Below are 18,334 nucleotides of genomic sequence, written 5' to 3' on the forward strand. Positions count from 1 at the left end.
TAGCTCATTTAAAAAGGATTTCATTTTTAACAGACCCATGGGTCTAGTGAGTATAGTCTAAGCAGATCTTGTGTTACTATTCAACAGAAGGAAACAACGAAGGAGAATAAAGGTTAGTGAAGGCTGTTGTGGATTGTTGCCAGTCTGAATCCCCAGACCATGTAGAAAATCTTGGCAGGATAAGAGAATGACTAACACTCTCCCCTCCCTCAAAGTTACGGGACGAATACACGGAACACGAATAAGCGGCCAATATCTGTGAACCGCTTCGCCTCTCGTGGGCACGGGAATACATTTCTCCGCTTCTCCAAAAGGAGAGGAGTGAAGTTTGCTTTCAATGAGCGGTGGCTACCTAGATACTCCCGCTGTCACTGTGTGTGGCGCGCACCAGGTGACCCGCTGTCATGACATGGATTGGCTGGACCATGTGTGACAACACCGTGATCAACACTCAAAAGTTGATGTGATTTCAACGCCGCTGGCCTGCGCGTGCACGTGTCTGAACGGCACACTTGTGAAGTTGCGTACCGCGTATTCGTCCCATTAACCGCAGAGGTGCCGTTGAGCAAGGCACTTAAGCCCCGACTGCTGCAGTGAAGCTCACAGTAAACTAAAGACTAAACAGTAGACGGCGGTTGGACTGGGCAGCTCCCAGGAATATGAGTGTATATATCTGTGTGAACCCAAGCAGGGAGGTAGTGAAAAACATCATGTGTGTGAACATTCACCAAATGAATAATGCAGTTTTGAAAAGTAACACAAGATGCGCTGCTTCAAATTCTTTTCATCAATATTTCCACATGTTGTGAGTGCTAAGAGGCACTGAAAAACTAAAATTTATTGAATGCATAAATCATGTATGCGTAATGTTTTTAAAGATTCCATTTGTGTCGCATTGGCCTAATTTTGGGCTAAATCGGCCCAAAATACTGTAGTGTGTCTCCAGACTAGAAATGGTTGCTCATGAGTTGGTCAAACTGTAGTGTTTTGCAGTGTGTTGTGTTGTACTGTACCTGTGTGGTGCTCTGCTGTACGCTGTGTCTGCTAGACAGATGCTGTGGAGGAGAGAGACAGAACGAAACAAAATGTTAGATCAGGTCACACTAATGATTTCTCTCCTCTGTTTCTGTTCTCTCCTACACTGCCCTACACTGTATTTCCCTGCTCCTCTCTGCTCTGATCCCTGATCCTCTCTTTTCAGCTCCGTTCGTCTCTGCCTTGCTCTGCTCTGTCCTATTTTATTCTGTTCTGTTCCCTTCATTCTTTTCCTTCATATGATGAAAATGTTTAAACGCCCCCAGAGACTCATTACTCCGAGATGTCTCTGTAAATCTCCTGAGTGGTTTTGTGAGAGGAGAGGGAATGAAAAGTGAAAACCTGTTTGATGAATTGAAGTAATGACTGTCAAACGTGAACGTCCCACTGCAAGCCATCTGCAAATATTCCAACCTGGGTGGAAAATTAACACCTGCCAGCAGCCAAATTGTGATACACCGTAGTTTGTCTACTTTGCCAATCACTTTGCCAGGTAACCAGTCGTAATTGTTAGTGTCACTTCGATCCATTTGGCTGGTGAAACAGTGAATGTGGTGCTGAATTCTACTGGCTGATGGAAGAAAAACATACTAACATGAAAAACTTTGTTTGGCCTTCAGCAGACTTGTTAATGCAAATACGATGCACAGTTGCACATTATGAATATTGTATAAATTCACACACTTCCTTCTTCAGGTTTCTCAGATTGTTACATTTACATAATAATGATATTTGCATATATACTAATGATATTTTCATAATGGTCCCACCATTTCATATATACTTACAATTTATACAGTATATGCAGCACATATTTCATATCTAATAATCTAAATTCAAGTAAAGAATCAAGACTTTTAGTAACATCTGTAATTCTATACTTCAAGTAAATCCATACATGTGAATAATCCATACTCTTTCCCAACATGTTGAAATTGCATGTTTGCATTACCCTGCAATTGTTTATATTCTATTTTCTTGATTTTTATTGTTTTATTATTTTATTATTTTGACTGTTTCTTGTTGCTTATTCTGTATTCTAGCTGTGTGCTTATCGGTTTTCTTTTTACTGCTGAATCTTACTCTGCTGCTGCAATGATCTAATTTCCCACCAGGGATCAATAAAGTTTCATTTTTATTTGATCTTAAATTTCCTACATCGTGACCTTTTCTTGTCAAATTTAACAACAAGCAATGGTAGAAAGGTGAATTGGCATTTTCCCTTTCTTTTGATTCCTTAAAATATATGATGCAACAACAGGGATGCATTCATACTATAATTTCACATTATGCAACAGGAGTTTCAGCCAAGCAGTCTGTGTACTCAGAGACGCCTGCCAACCGTGCAAATGATTCACACAAAACACATAAAGACAGACAGGAAAAGTGGAATTGGTCTGGTAACCAGGGAGATATCTGGTTCCTGTCTCCTGATTGTTTTTATTCTTTTATTCTTATCAATGTACATTACTTTAAAGAGAACATTTGAGACATGGAATGGTAACTGATATATAAAAGTGGGGAATGCATGTGTCGAGTTTGTAGTTAGAAAGGTAGATGTTAGCAATGTTTTTCACCATCAGGCGGGATGAAATGTATCTGCTTTCATTCCCCTTCCAATCATCACCTTGCCTTCCTCTGGTTTTTCTTTTTCTCTTTCTGCCTTCTCTCCCTTCTCCTCATCCTTTCTGTTCTCCTCCTTCCTTCCTCCCATCTGCACTCCTCTAACTTTACCACTTTCTCTCTCTCTCTCTCTTCCTCTGTCTGTCTTCCTGTCTCCACATCAGTCACTAGGCAACGGAACAAAGGGGAATCACCACGACTACGCCGTTTGACCGGTGCAGCTCGGCTATTTAAAGCAGGAGTGATGTAAGACACAGAACATGAAGTATTACTAAGAGACCATGCAGAGCCTCAACAATACTCCACACATTACAGCACGTTAACAGCGAAGAAGCTCCAGGTTTTGTCTATTCATTATTTCTGATTCTAATCTTATTACATGCAAGCAGAGGGCGATCCTGTATAACTCAATGAGCAGAATATTGGACTAACATTAGGGTTAAAGTTTGGATTCTCAATGGGACACTGCATACAGTATAGAAAGGTATGCATTCACTGTATTATCAGGTGCTTTGGATAAAGGTGTGCACCAAATGGCATACATTAAAGCTGCACTAGGCAAGATTTTTACGCAAAAACACACCTGTCTCATCAGACTAAATCACAAAGTGGGGCAGCAACAGAGCAGAGCGCCCCATCAGATGGCGTACATTTTTATTGTAGTAATTATTTTAAATTTTCTTGACAGGTTCAAAGAGATATTGGCAATTGGAGGGTTGGCAATACAGCTGAAAGGATCAGTCGATTAATTGATTATAATTCTGATAATCTATTAATCATTTTAGTCATTTATCATACTAAAGATTTGCTGGCTACAGCTTCACAAACGTTAAGATTTGCTTGCTTTTCTCCGTTCATATCATTATATTATGAATACTTGGGGTTTTTTTGGCTGCTATTCAGACTAAGTAAGCAATTTTAAGACATCACTTTGGGATCTGGTAATCGATTAATAGAAAAAAATATCGCTAGATTAATCGATAATGAAAATAATCATTAGCTGCAGGCTAATACCATAAAGGTTAGAGAAGCAGGCTTGTAATGGGAGTGTGCATGGGAGAAAGCAATAAGCCGTCCCACAACAACAATGGCTGACTTGCCCTGAAGCAAGAAGCCTAACTCCCAGCTGCTCCAGTAGAAGGTTGCACTGGGCAGCTCCCAGGTGTGAATGTTTATAACTGTATGAATGTGAAGCAGAGCGTTGCTAAAATAAGAACACGCTAATAAGGCGCTCAGTAGCCTTCCTTGAATACATAAAGATGTGCCTGTGATGGGAGTGAAACACCGGCGTAAACAAATGCTACACAGTTGTATTTTCCATAAACTGAAAGAGGGTTCAGGCGGGCAGCACCCTGGGGTGAGCATGTAGCGACAATGAAAAAAAAAACAGTGTGTTCAATGTCAGCTTACAGTGAGAAAAAATAAAGAAAAACAATGGGAACAAAAGGAAAGCATGTTCCTGTTTCTAGGAACAGGTGTTGCTAAAGGCAAAACCCGCTCTATCACACTTATATGTTGTTGTCAGAGAAGAGATGTGAAGGTGATAATAAAAACAAACAAAAGAAAAAAATGACGAGGGGAGAAAGACGAGGGGATGACCAGCAGGAGAGGGAATCAAAACACATTTCAGGCTGCCAGAGGGGAGTCATCAACAGGTGGCTGATTTCTGGGAAGAGCAGAGACAACCAAACTGCCCTCAGTGACACCGCTCATTTGATTCATTTATTTCCCTTTTCCTTTCTCTTTTGTAGAAGCAGGGTGTCCAGTTTCCACTTATCAGAAATGTAATGGAGGATAAAACCACTGGAGGTCAGTTTACCCGTTTGTTATATTTGTGAATTAGACTTTTAGACCACTTTTTCATATTAAAGGTCCCACATTTTACACTTTTCAGTGTTTTATTTTCTGTCTTGAGGTCCATTCAAAGCTGTGTGTGTGGTGTCATGTACCAAAAACACTCTCAATCCATTTTTACACATTTCATTTTCCAGCATCTCTCTGAGCCTTACCAAGAACAGGCTGTTTCTGTCACTGTGTCTTTAAGGCTCATTAATATTAACGACCCCTCTGTTCTGATTGGCTAACCGTTTCAAGAGTGAAACATGAGACACCGCGGCCCGGCGGCTCTCCGGTAATAAACAATGACAACCCCTCAACCGCTTTGAAAAAAACACTTTGTTAGTCTTGTTCTTAGTATTATTTCTTACAAAAATGATAATGAGCGAACCTTTGTGACGCCAGTCCAAACGGCTCGTTTAGAGGCTCGCTTTTCTAATATGGATTGTGTGAATTTAGTTGGCGACCGTGCGTTTTGATACTTTCACCATGTTTAGATCCATCCAACTCCTTTATAATCAAAGAGGCAAGGGGAATCCCGTTTTCCACAATATGGGACCTTTAATCTCAACCGATTTAAAGGGGCCACGTCAAAAAGTCACGTTCTCAAGCCAAAAAAGGAAATGACAAAGCAGTATTATTATTAGTATTATTATTAGTATTTTGCATGGTGGTATATTACCTCTTCACTTGACGTTTCTGTTGGATCTCCGCTCTAATAATCTAGCACACTTGTCTTTAATGTGAAAATGTGGCTATTATTTATGTCAATTACAGGCCACTGTAAGCTGTGCCAGAGACTTTCAGATGCGTTTGCGTGGTCGCAGATAGAGATCGATAAAATTCATAACGTACTTAACGCCCCTTTAAATTCACAGTTTATTACAGGAGGAACTATGACAGGAACCATTTGGGTTCTGTTTTGCTCTAGCATGATACACCAAAGCAACAAAATAAGCTTAAGAAAAGCTTTTGTATTTCTTTTAATCAACCCTCGAGCACTTCTGTTTAATTACTTTTTGAATGGGCATAATGTTGAAGTAATGCTTCTGTGGTTCTGTTCTATATTTGCAGAGACCCTTCATTTCAGGGTTGGAGCTGATTCATCTTTTTTCAATCCGTTCAAGTGAGGCTTTTACATTCATCTTCTGCTGCACTCAGTCAGGGTGATGTAACCCGCGGTCGCTGGGTGTTGTGGCTCCTTTCACACCCGCTACCCTCTCCTCGGCCTAGTGTTATGTGCAGGTCAAGTCTGAGAAAAACCTATACTTCCTGAGCCAAATAAACATGTTACATACTGTATATATTGCTTACCATTTTGTAGAGGTCTGACACGCTTATCTGGTCTGCGTCCACCATCTCAAACTCCTTCCTCGGCACCAAGTCCAGACCGAGGTGTCTGAGAGAGAGAGAGAGAGAGAGAGAGAGAGGGAGAGAGAGAGAGAGAGGGAGAGAGAAAGAAAGAGACAGAGGGAGAGAGAGAGAGAGAGAATGAGAGGATCCAGAGGGAGAAGAAACACATCAGTCCCTGGCTGATTAAGTTGAAGAACCAAGGATTTTAAGCATTGCCTTTTTCTCCCCTATGACCGTCCCTCCCCTTTCTTTACAATAGCAAGGATTCCTTCATTTCACAGCAACAGGTTAGTACTCTTTATGCTGTGCAATGATTGATTTTTGATTCCATCTCTAACAAACACACACCTTAAAGTATTGCTTCTTCGCAATGACAATTTTGATCTGACGTGTTTCATTCCAAAACGGCACATATCCATTTTGAAAAAAACACTGTCACCTGAAATCCCTCAGATAATATTTCAGAAATGCATATGCTTCTAGCTTTGAGACCATAACTATTTTATAAGCAGAGGTCTTAAGATGACTCATAGCCTTAATAGAAAACCATAATGTGCTCTATTTTAATGTCAGTAATCATTTTATGAGCGTAGGCGCAGTGGATTATTCATTTTGGGATGGAAATAAGCAGCCATGAAAGTGGTTAATTAGATTTAAAACAATAACAATAATGTTACTGAAATGGATGTTTACGCTCACTGTATCTGACTGGTAGTGACACAGACAATAGATTGAAGCTTTAAATGATCCAGTACCACTGCGCCCTATGATGACAATAATCGTAACAACAACAACAACAACAACAACAACAATCAACACTACTCTTGTTGCTTCTACTACTGCTACAATTACTACTAATATAATGGAAACAATACTGCTAATATTGCTACTAATAATAGTTACATCAGTGGTACTACTACTACCACTGCTGCTACTACTAATAGTAACAGCATCAACAGTGCCATCAACTACTATGTGTACTCTCAATGTTAATACTACTACTACCACTACTACTACTACTGCTGCTACTACTACTACTAATAATAATAATAACAACAATAACATAACCAGTACTACTGTTACTATTACTACTTCATGTACTATCACTACTAGTGCTACTACTATAACTACTGTAGTAACAGTATCAACAGTGCTACCATTACTAGTACTACATCTACTCTCAATGTTATTACTACTACTACTAATAATAGTAATAATAACAACATAACCAGTACTGCTATTAGGACTACTACTTCATGTACTATCACTACTAGTACTACTACTATAACCACTATAACTATAATATTATTACTACTACTAATAGTAACAGCATCAACAGAGCTACCAACTACTATGTGCACTCTCAATATTACTACTACCACTGCTACTAATACTACTACTAATAATAATAACAACTACATCACCAGTACTACTGTTACTACAACTTTATGTACTATCATTACTAGTGCTACTAGAACTATTACCACTACAAACTACTACTAATAGTAGCAGTATCAACAGTGCTACCATTACTACTACCACGTGTACTCTCAATGTTACTACTACTAATAATAATAATAATCACAATCATAATAAAATATGAATAATAATAACAATAACAACAACAACAATCATCGTCCCCATCCTAAACAGTGCACACATCACATCATGTGTCTCCACAGATAGCGGACTGAAGCTTTAAATAACCTGTGATACAGTCCTGGCCGCCCACATTTCATTTCTCTAGTATTAACTCAATCCCAAGTCGACCATCTATTTCTCTCCATTTCATCTGTTTTCCATCAGCCTTTCGACAGGCTCCCATGAGTCTTTGCTACCACTCGTCTACTGCAGCTTCCACCTGCCTCCAATCATACTTTTATTTCTTCTGTGTAGGTGTCCAGGGAGCTCGCGGCCCTGCCTCCTATAGCACTGATATAGAAAATGATGTGGCATTTTTCAGCACATCCATGTGTGGGGTATTTGTGTTATTTTTCAACAAAACATACTGCATGTTAATAAAATCTATATCACTATCAACATTTTTTCCAAGATTCCAGGATCCACCATTTGAAAAGTGACACCTACTTTTACAACACGATTGATAATGCAAAGTAAGGTAGTAAGTAATTTAAGTATTTGGTGGACAAAGTGATTACAGTTTTACAGACTGGAGTCTACTGATTTCCCCCCTAAAAGTGGAGATACAGCATTTTGGGACAGAACTCTCCATATGTTGCTATTATCATCTGCCATTTGAACAGTGTGGGTTCTCTGACAAAATTATTTCTGGCATGAAAGTTATTAAAGTTATTGGCTTTCATAAGGGCTTGGCTTATATAACATTGTTACATTTTGGAGGATGCAAGCATCTACGTTTGGAAATACTGAGCAATGACCTCAACAAAACGTTGTTTTATGCTAAATCAACATAAGCTTTACGGAATCAAACCCTTATGTTGCATTAAAAAGCAGCACAGTAATATGTTTCTGCTAAACTAGACATGCAGTGCTGAAAATGACCTTCCTTTTAAAGAGTATATACAAGGACAGGAGCCTCTGGTGGATAAAGTGTGTATGTGTATGTGTATGTGTCTGTGTGTGTGTGTGTGTGTGTGTGTGTGTGTGTGTGTGTGGTCCCTGTGTGTATATGTGTGTCTATACATGTGTTTCTATATGTGTTTATGGCAACATTACAGCCCCAGTGCAGTCATCTGTGTCTCTTGATGCCTTGGTGCGTGTGTGTGTGTGTGTGTGTGTGTGTGTGTGCTCACTCGTTGCCCCAGTCCAGCCTGACGGTGATGTGTCTCTTGACGTCCCGGCTCTGGTCCTGTGTCAGGTGTCCGGACAGGAGCTGCCGCCTCAGGTCGATCAGCTCCGTCATCACGTGACGAACCTTGTAGAACAGATCCACCTTGTGTTTCTGATGGAGAGAGAGAGGGAGAGAGAGAGAGAGAGAGAGAGAGAGAGAGAGAGATTAGACTCCTCTGTTGTTCAACCATTAGATTCAAATTGCTCATCTGTTCTATTTTATTTATTTTTTTTTTGATGACATCTTTGGTGACAAGTGGTTATTACTGTGGTGTTTTTGCAAGACTCTAGCAATTTAGAGTCTCCAGTCCATCTCACTTCCATTTCTTTGGACTGTGGGAGGAAACCCAGGCGAACACAGAAAGGTCCAGGGTCGGGAATTGAACCTGAGACCCTCTTGTTGTGAGGCGACACATTCATGTTTTTTTTTTCCTTAATTAGATAGTCAATTTGGAGGGAAGAAGGAAAGATTGGGAGAGAGAAGAGCATGGCATGTGTATAAAGGTCCCAAGCCAGATTTGAACCAAGGACATCTGATGACTGGTCTCTGTTAATGAGAGTAAAATTGGAGTAGTTTTATTTCATTTTTATTTTGTTATTAGTTTACTAAAATTTAACTACTCCTCATACTGCAATTATCCTTAGCCCAACTAAGACCATAATTGCACTGACGTAATCAGAGTATGGTGTTTTCATGGATCCTGTTTTACTTGCATTATTCTCTTACATTAGAGTAGCATTGTTTTGTGACTGTGATCATTGTCTGATGAACCCCAAAACAACAACATGTCCACAAGATTCACCATCTTCAAATATCCGCCGATCTTCAAGTGCCTCCTCTAGGGACTCTCGCTCTGAAGTGAGGAAGTGTTTTTAATGACATGGTGTCAGCCTGAGGGTCTTATGCATGATGGTACGGCTACTCAACTGGGACAAATGTTTAATGTTTAAATTTAGGCAACATTCAACTGTAAGGAGGCAACAAGGACTGAATAGGTGAATACAAACTGAATACACTCTCACACAAACACATAGAGACAGACACACACACACTTCTCCCTATAGTCTTTTCTATTATTAGCACTCTAATTTCCCCTGAAGGGCAGTAGCAGCAGGCATGGTTAAATGTCCATTCAGCTCTTGGCAGGACAGCCAGATAGGGAGAAATTACTGTGTATAGAGGGGCAGATGCTATGGACTTGACACACACACACACACACATACAGCCCTTTGAAATTGTAACTGTGTAATTAAGGGCTACACAAATAAACTCGACTCACACACAAGAGTTAGGCCTGCATAGGCATGCACACACATATACAGTACATACTGTATATGTGCACACACCAGCATACATGCCCATGTGCAAAGACACATGGGCATGTATGTTAATGTATGCATGCACAATTGCAAGGTTGCAAACACACACACACACACACACACACACACAAACAGAGGTCAGCAACATTATGTAAACCTGGCTGAAGAAGAGGGCAGAGACGGGTACAGTCAGCCACCTGGCGTCACTTTAACAGGCTTATTCAGCTGTGTGCAGTCTCTGTCACGCAACACACACACACACACACACAAACACACACACACACATTCTCGCTCTCTCTCTCTTTCTCAGTCTCTCTCTCTCTTTCTCTCTCTCTCTCAGGAATCTCCTAAAAACAGAAGACCCCTATGCTTTAAAACTGTTACATAAATGACCTTGGCTGTAACCAGCGGAGGTGGAGCGATTGTTGGGAAACTCAGCTAGGAACCACAACAATATGGTGTTTGATAGATAATACCACTACAGCGGCCCAGACTCCAGAACCCCAATGCACATTTCTACATTGGGTCTGTTTTTTCAACATGTTTCAGTAGTTAGCTGATTCTCTTATCCAGAGCGAATTACAACCAGTGAGCAGGCAGGGCTTCAGTGTCTTGCTCAAGGACAAACAGGTGTTGATGGACAAACTGGCTGGTGTGGGGAATGAACCTGTGACCTTTTAGTTACCAGTTGGTTTTCTTTGGTCCAAACCATTGTGAATCTTTTTTTATTTTTTTAGCATTTTTGTATTTGGTTCGTTTAGGTTCACAATGCATAATTATGAACCAGGGCTTGTAAACAAAAGTCACATGACTCACAAGTAGCTTGTTTATTGGATAGAATTTTGGTGACCTGTCATCCTGCAGGTTAGAGATTCTGGCGGCGAGGACAGTCAAAACAAATCTAACTTTAGCATGATGGACTTGTCTGTGCTCTTCTTCCCTGGTGTTCATACCAGTGAAGAACACATGAAGAAATAGCTGAATATGATTATCAGTCCATAACTCATTTTGTTATGCTAGGATTTCCAAGCTTGAGGAACTGCTGGCTATCAGATGTCAACATCAGATGTAAACCTTGCCTTTTGCGGGCGTTTGCTGTATTTGGTTCAGATTACGTTCTCACCTGCACAAATAATCCAAACTGATGGAGGAAATGCTCCAGAGTTCTAATAAACCGCTCCAAACATGCTTGGTGTGAACGCGCCCCAAGCCACACTGCCATGACACAGCAGCTGAAAAGATACTGCAGTCAGAAAAATAATGTTTACATCTGTATAAAGAATGCAGCCTGTGCCTGAGTATATAAGGAGAAGTTTCAGTTTAAAAGCATGGCCCTCTGTTGTATAAGAGTCTGTGATATACTGTGATACATATCTAAGGCTGGAGGTCCACAGGAAGCCCTTTTCACAGCCCTGGCATCTTTTTCTCAGTATTTTCAGTGGAAGGGAGCGCTGTTGCTCCGTCCGGACAGTAGCTGACCGATTAGCATGTTTTTAGCACTCAGAGCTGCGAGCGCTTGAGGGTAAAAATACTTAAACTTTTAGCAAAGGAGCGCCGCATTTCAAACAGGTTATCAATCGTTGCCTAGCAACAACAAGAGTCACGTACAGCGCTTCCCTTTAGCATTTGTTTTAAAGGAGGTGCCCAGTGGACACAAAAGCTAATGTCCTTTGATACACACTCTATGAAAGTCCATATTAAAATTCTGCATAAACATGGATCCATTACTATGCAGAGATATCGCAGTACAAACTTTTCACAGCATTTCAAACAGAGAGAGAAAAGTACACTTAAAGAAGGTATTAGGAGAGGGGTGATGTAAACTACACACCAGAAGAGGCAGGGAGGGGAATGAATGAATGAATGAATGAATGAATGAATGAATAAATTTGAGTAATTGTGTCCAAAAAAAATACAGAGCAAAACATCAAACAGAAATACATCCACCCCTAAACAGAAAGTCACTCAGCAGAAGTCAGTCAATAAAGTCACGAAACATGAAAGTCACATATACAGTACATGCACAATCACATACAGAAGAACACACACACATACCTCACTAAAGCTAAATATGAGTGGGCAGATGATACAGTACAGCATGTCCTTTTAGTCTATATGATATATACTCTTTTTCTTTCTCTCTCTCACACTGTAGCTCTTTCTTTCTCTCTCACTTGTTCTGTCTCTCTCTCTCTCTCACTTTGTCTCTGTCTCTGTGTCTCTCTCCATCTAAATATGCCACTCCTTCACACACCGATGACCAACAAAGCAGAACAGATGGCTGAGATTTGGAGGGAAGGAGAAAACAGGTAGAAGAGGAAGGAATGTATGGAAAAGATGATGAGGTGGAGAAAGAGAAAGAGGAGGAGGAGTGCAGCCTATCCAGATGTCTCATTCAATATAGATGGACCATTGGCAGGTCACACTGAGCATGCTCACTGCACACCGTCTTGACCTAGAACAACTAAACGACGACCAAATAACAGCGTCATCACTTCAAAGAAGCTTGGGTAACTGGGACTAGATTTGATTTTTTTAGCTCAGCAAACCAAACTGTTTTCATTTAGACACAGAAGAAACAAAAAAGACAGATCATCACCGAATGCTAACCGCAAAACAGGATGACTCAGTGCAAAAAGACTCATTATTCACCTAATGCACCATAAATTCCACCATAAATCATTACCACATTTTTTGAGATGAGATTTTTTAAGACGTGACATTTTTTGAGACAAGATTTTTTGAGCCATGACATTTTTTGAGACATACGATTTTTGACAAGATTTTTTGAGCCATGACATTTTTTGAGACATACGATTTTTGACGAGATTTTTTGAGACAAGATTTTGAGTTGGATTGCTTTTACAGCACAAAGGGAGATTGCTTTACATAGCAACATCCTCATCCACGACAGGAAGCAACAGGGTTTATGGGAAATGTCTTCATTTTGAGAAACACTCGCACCAACAATACCAACTTCGTGAGATAGAGGCGACCAATCGTCTCCACCATGGTCTCAATTATTTACGGTGATTATACCAAGGTATCACACTTTATTTGACAATGATATAGTTAAAAATGCTACACATGCCACCTTTAAGATCACATGCTTATTTACAGTAACAGGCTGGGAGAGTAGCTGCAGGGGGAGGGAGGGTTACACACACATTTACACAGGGGAACTGCTGCTGTTGAACACTGGAGCCAACAATAGATACTGTACAGTATGTGCCTTGCTCAATGTCACCTCAACAGCAGCTGATGAGGGGGAGAGCATGTGCGTCGCTCTCGGTCACTGCCGCAGATAGAAGAAGAAAGACACCTAGAACATATTATCCTAGAGACTTCAGATCTATAAAAGCTGGATAAATGAAAGTTTTATCTAACCAAACATTAGCGGTGATTTTATTTTCAGCGGCAGGACTGGGGACAGTAATCTGAGACGGAACAAACAAGTATTGAACTGAGTTTAGAGCAAACCTAATAGTGTTTATTAGGGATGGGACGATATATACATGAGATTCAATATATCGCAATGCAAAAATGTGACAATATATATCGTGGGGCAGAAAAATGAATCTTGATATTAGCTCCATTTTATTCTGCTTCTCCAACCAAATTATATTATTTGCACTTTGTAATGACATTTTTAAATTGTTGTTTACATTCTAGCGAGCCAGTGCCATCGCTAGAAAGATTAGTGACTCAGAAATAAACATAATTCTGCACAGTCAGACTTTGTCGTCATTGAGCTTTTATTTATTACATCGTATCGTGGTTGCATTGAATCGTGAACCCCATATCACGTATCGAATCGTATCGTGAGATAAGCAGATCGTCCCGTCCCAAGTGTTTATAGAACTCATCTACTCTTACTCCAAATGAAATAAGCTCACATAAACACCTCATAAGAGGCACATCCAGTAATTTAGAGTAGTTGTTACAAGTGATTGTGATATCCTGTGAATGTACAAAGTAAATCTAATGTAATAGTCAAGTCACTTTCCTTTCTGGAAGGGTGGATAATCCAGCTGCAGCCTACATGTAACCATGTGAGGTATATTCATACATTAGATCAGTGCATGGTTATCTGGCTGGGAAAGCAATAGATTTTCTCATTCCAATGACTGCTACAGCCAATAATGTAAATGTAAATGTACCATGCTGGTATGACATTGAGGTCTTTCACTGCAAAATGAGACCGCCACCTTTTGAAAAAACTGACACCTACTCATGCAGAATGACTGCTAGCATGAGAATAAAGCACATTACCTGGATATGACTCGCATCTTAAGACCTTTGCTCACAAAACAGCAACGCTTTGAGGACAGAATCGTCACTGATGAATTACAGGAAGCAAATGTTTTACAAAATGGATATACAGCATTTTGGAATTAAACTATCTAATTCATCTGTGTTTGTGAGAGAATATACAGCCTCACAGGTATAACTGAACAGGAAAGATGTGGAGTTGCACAGTGGAAATTTCTGCTGTTCAACTATTTGTGGATCTCGTCTCCCTCAGTCCCTTCCTACCTATCTGCCTCCTCTGCCTCCTCTTTTCCCAGCTGGAGTGAGTGAATCACACCTTCACATCCTGCGGGAACCAATGCACACACACACACACACACACACACACACACACACACAAGGACACGCACTCACTCTCTCTCACACACACAGACAAACACAAACTCTATATATGTCTCTATACCACCTCAGCACTATAAAGCCAGCCAAGCAAATCTAGGAAATGATGTAGTTTGTAGAGGCCATAACGTTTCATTGGACCTGGTATTCACAGCATTTCGATATCAGCTCCCAAACAAAGACACACACACACACACACACACACACACACACACAGCATATAGCTACTTCTTTACCCCACCCCCAACAACAATGCTGCCGAAGGGAAGCACCAAGGGAAAGCAAACACCTTCTCCTCAGCCAAGATCTATGTTTATGTTTGGTCTTACAAGGCGGCTGCGGGCGGGGCTGCAGCGCTCGCCGCTGTCGACTAAATCAAACATTTACCTTCCTCTTTATTGCTGTATTGGCCTTTTGCTTTTCGGAGTTAGAGGGACATAATACGATGATGTTACTCAGCCTGACAGCCCGCCAAACAGAGGGGACCTCCTCAACGCCTCCCTTCCATTAGCAAACACCCCCACCTTTCTTACGGGGCATAAAACTGTACCGGCGGTGCTCAAGCACCGGGGCCGGGGCCCGAAGGTGGGTCTCCTGAGGGCGGTAGGTTGTCGCAGCTCGGCGTCAATATGTAAAATGGATGTTATTCGGCCTGACAGCTTCAGTATCTGATGGGACATTTGCAACACCTCTGTTCCATTAGCGACATCCTGTTTCCATTTTCACGCCTGACAAACGAGAAAAGCAAATAGCGCGTTTGAAGTTTCATTTGGTTTCACTTGGCGTCTGGAGTGGTTTGGTTGTGTAACACTGGTCTTCCACAAACAACTACCAGTCCATCAGCATTAGCATATTCTAAGAGTTGTATTCCAAAATGCTGTATTTCCATTTTGGGGGGAAAAAAATCATTACCTGATGTTCATATTTCAGTATCTCAAAAAGATCCAGTCAGTAAAAGTGCTATCATTTTCTCAGGTTTAATTTACCTAAAAGAGGCATCATTTCTTTGAATTCTTAACCATTCATCATTTTGCACTTTTTTTTTTTTTCAAAGGGTGGAGATCTCATTTTGGAACCAAAGTCTTTGTTTCCTTTGGTCTTGAGAGAGTTTCAGCTTTACAAGGTCTTACAAGGAATGTTGTTCACTGGGAAATTATGACTTTTACTTTGACGTCAGCAATTCAACAAATTGCTGATAGCAGCAATGGACATTACATTTTGAAAGCAACCTTCACTGATCACCACCGTAAGAAAGTAATAGGTAACAGTAAATCTGTCCTATATTGTTTATCTACTAGACTGGTTTACTGTTGCAATAATGAATGTGATAGGGTTAGGATTAGTTCTGAGTTTGTGGTCTCACAATCATAAGACGTAACTCACTCTGACAGTTTGGATTGCAAACTGAATCAGGTAATCTGTAATCTGTAACTGATTACTTTGGGAAGTAACCAGTTGAGGCCTCCTAATAGGATGTGACTCAGCCTGACAGCTCCCAAATCAGCGGGGACACACACAACACCTCTCATCCATTAGCAAACGTCCTGCTTCATTTTCACGCCTGACACACCGGCTACGGCGTTACTCAAAACAACAGCGCTGAGGAAAACCACCAGGGAAGAGAAGCAAAGAGGTTCTGAATTGCCTTTGGTCTGCACCACCTGATTGTTATTGTAACACACTGCCACTGCTTTCTTAGGTTAAATCTGCACTAGGCAAGATTTTCATGTAAAAAATCACAAAGTGGAGCTGCAACAGAGAAGAGCGTTCCATCCCCACGAATTGAGACGCTGTAGATTCGCCAAAATTAAATTCTAGTGTCAGGTATGGTCACTGGCGGGAAATCTTCTCTGTCCACAGTAAGTGACGAATTGCAATTTGAAAATTTTGCAAAATACAAACTCATATACAGCAGCGATCAAGCGCTCCATTCACAGAAAGCTGGACTTAACGTCAGATGTTTTGCCTCTCATGCTGTGTATGGGCGATCCTGTATAACTCAATGAGTATAATATGGTACTAATATTACCAGGGTTAAGGTTTTGATTCTCACAATATTATAATGTACTTTGGATAAAAGCGTCAACTAAATAGAGTAAATTAAATGCACTAGGTAAGTTTTTTATATAAAATACATCGGCCTTATCAAGCGAGGCTGCAATGGACTCACCAGCTTTAGATCTTCTCCTCTCTCGTCTCTCTGGTATCTTTGGTATAAAGCATCACAGACCGGCCGGTTGGTAAACAGGAGCGTGCTGTGTGAGGTTTACTGGTGGATTTTCAGGTATTGAAGTTCAAATTTTTACCGCTGCCAGTTCCATTTGGAGCCGTCAGTGTGCAAAGTTGCCTCGTTCAGCTTGAAGTGCTTTAAGTGCTTACCATCCGACAATAGAGCTGCATCAATTATTAACTGACTGCTGGGAAACACTTAACCTTACAATAGCCTTATTCCATTGTTTTAACCTGTGTGCTCACCTATGGAGAAGTATTGTAAGTGCATAATACTCTACGTACTTAATTAAAAATCTCCCTAATACATAATGTAATTTAATTATTGTATAATTCCAATACTTTTCCACAGGTGAATATACAGATTAATACACTGGAATAAGGCCATTTTTAAAGTAAGGTTTTATTCAGCACCTGTGTTTGTGCCTTTCTGCTGGCAGTGTATGGGAATATTGGCAAACCTTAGTCTAGACAGGAACTGCTGGTGGAAATTAGCCTTTTTTGGCTGACTCTGAAACATTTACTTTAGGACTAATGTTGATTAACACACACTGCAGAGCAACAAACACAACATGAAATAAAATAAATGTTCTCTATTGCAACCTGAAGACCACTGTGGTGCTGAGCTAAGCCACAACTGGTCGAAGCTGTCAAAAGGCAACGTGTGTGTGTGTGTGTGTGTGTGTGTGTGTGTGTGTGTGTGTGTGTGTGTGTGTGCTACTGTTGTGTCCTGTGTTTGTTTGTCTGGTGCCCACTTCATCCTAAATCCTCTCCTGACCTTGTGTGAACCCTGTTTGGTGACATGCAAGACACACACACACACACACACACACTAACAGTGATGCCAGGGGCAGCATGGGATAGCAGGCATGCCAGCCTGCCATGCCCCGTGCTGTGTGGTTAAAGAGGTGGCTTGGAAGGACAGTTTCCTCTTTTCCTCTCTCGCTGTGATGAGAGCAGAGTGGATGTTTCACTCGGGGCAGGGCAGGAGGGGAGGGGGGGAGGGGGGTGGCATGAGTTTGGAAGGACAACTTCCCTTCATGATATTAATGGGATAAAAGAGATGGTATAAAATGACAATATACTGTTAGAACACGTATTTTGGAAGGACAACCTCCACTCACAACTTGGAAAAGTATTCTTTGGAAGGACGACTTTCCCTTATCACATTACAAGGCTGAAAGGGAAACTGTTTGGGAGGAGATCATTCTCTTAGCAGGTCCAGAAGGGCCAATTATACTTCCTGATATTAGAGCACTGAAAGACAAAGCTTGGAAGGACAACTTCCCAGTGTAATATGACGAGACTAAAAAGGTTAATTAGGGCAGGGATAAGGATAACTGTAGAGGGCTACAGGCCATAACTCAAAAAAAAACTCTACAGTCAGCTATTGGGCCCTTAATTACAAAGTGCTGACATAAAATCACTGGGGGATGAGGGAAATATAGTATGTTAAATATAGCAGAAAACACAAAAC

At 40.7% G+C, this 18,334-nt stretch overlaps 1 protein-coding gene across 1 annotated transcript in view; it reads right to left on the reverse strand.

Moving 5' to 3' along the window:
• The window catches only part of LOC139920067 (dedicator of cytokinesis protein 3-like), a 162,550-nt gene that overhangs the window by 72,360 nt on the left and 71,856 nt on the right, over positions 1 to 18,334 (reverse strand). Inside the window, exons 6-8 of the mRNA XM_071909971.2 lie at positions 8,622 to 8,770; positions 5,809 to 5,893; positions 1,014 to 1,055 (exon numbers count right to left, since the gene is read on the reverse strand). Coding sequence (XP_071766072.2) covers positions 1,014 to 1,055; positions 5,809 to 5,893; positions 8,622 to 8,770 — 276 coding nt within the window. The remainder of the gene's footprint in view (positions 1 to 1,013; positions 1,056 to 5,808; positions 5,894 to 8,621; positions 8,771 to 18,334) is intronic.

The sequence above is a fragment of the Centroberyx gerrardi genome, chromosome 5 (genome assembly GCF_048128805.1).
Source record: "Centroberyx gerrardi isolate f3 chromosome 5, fCenGer3.hap1.cur.20231027, whole genome shotgun sequence".
NCBI lineage: Eukaryota > Metazoa > Chordata > Actinopteri > Beryciformes > Berycidae > Centroberyx > Centroberyx gerrardi.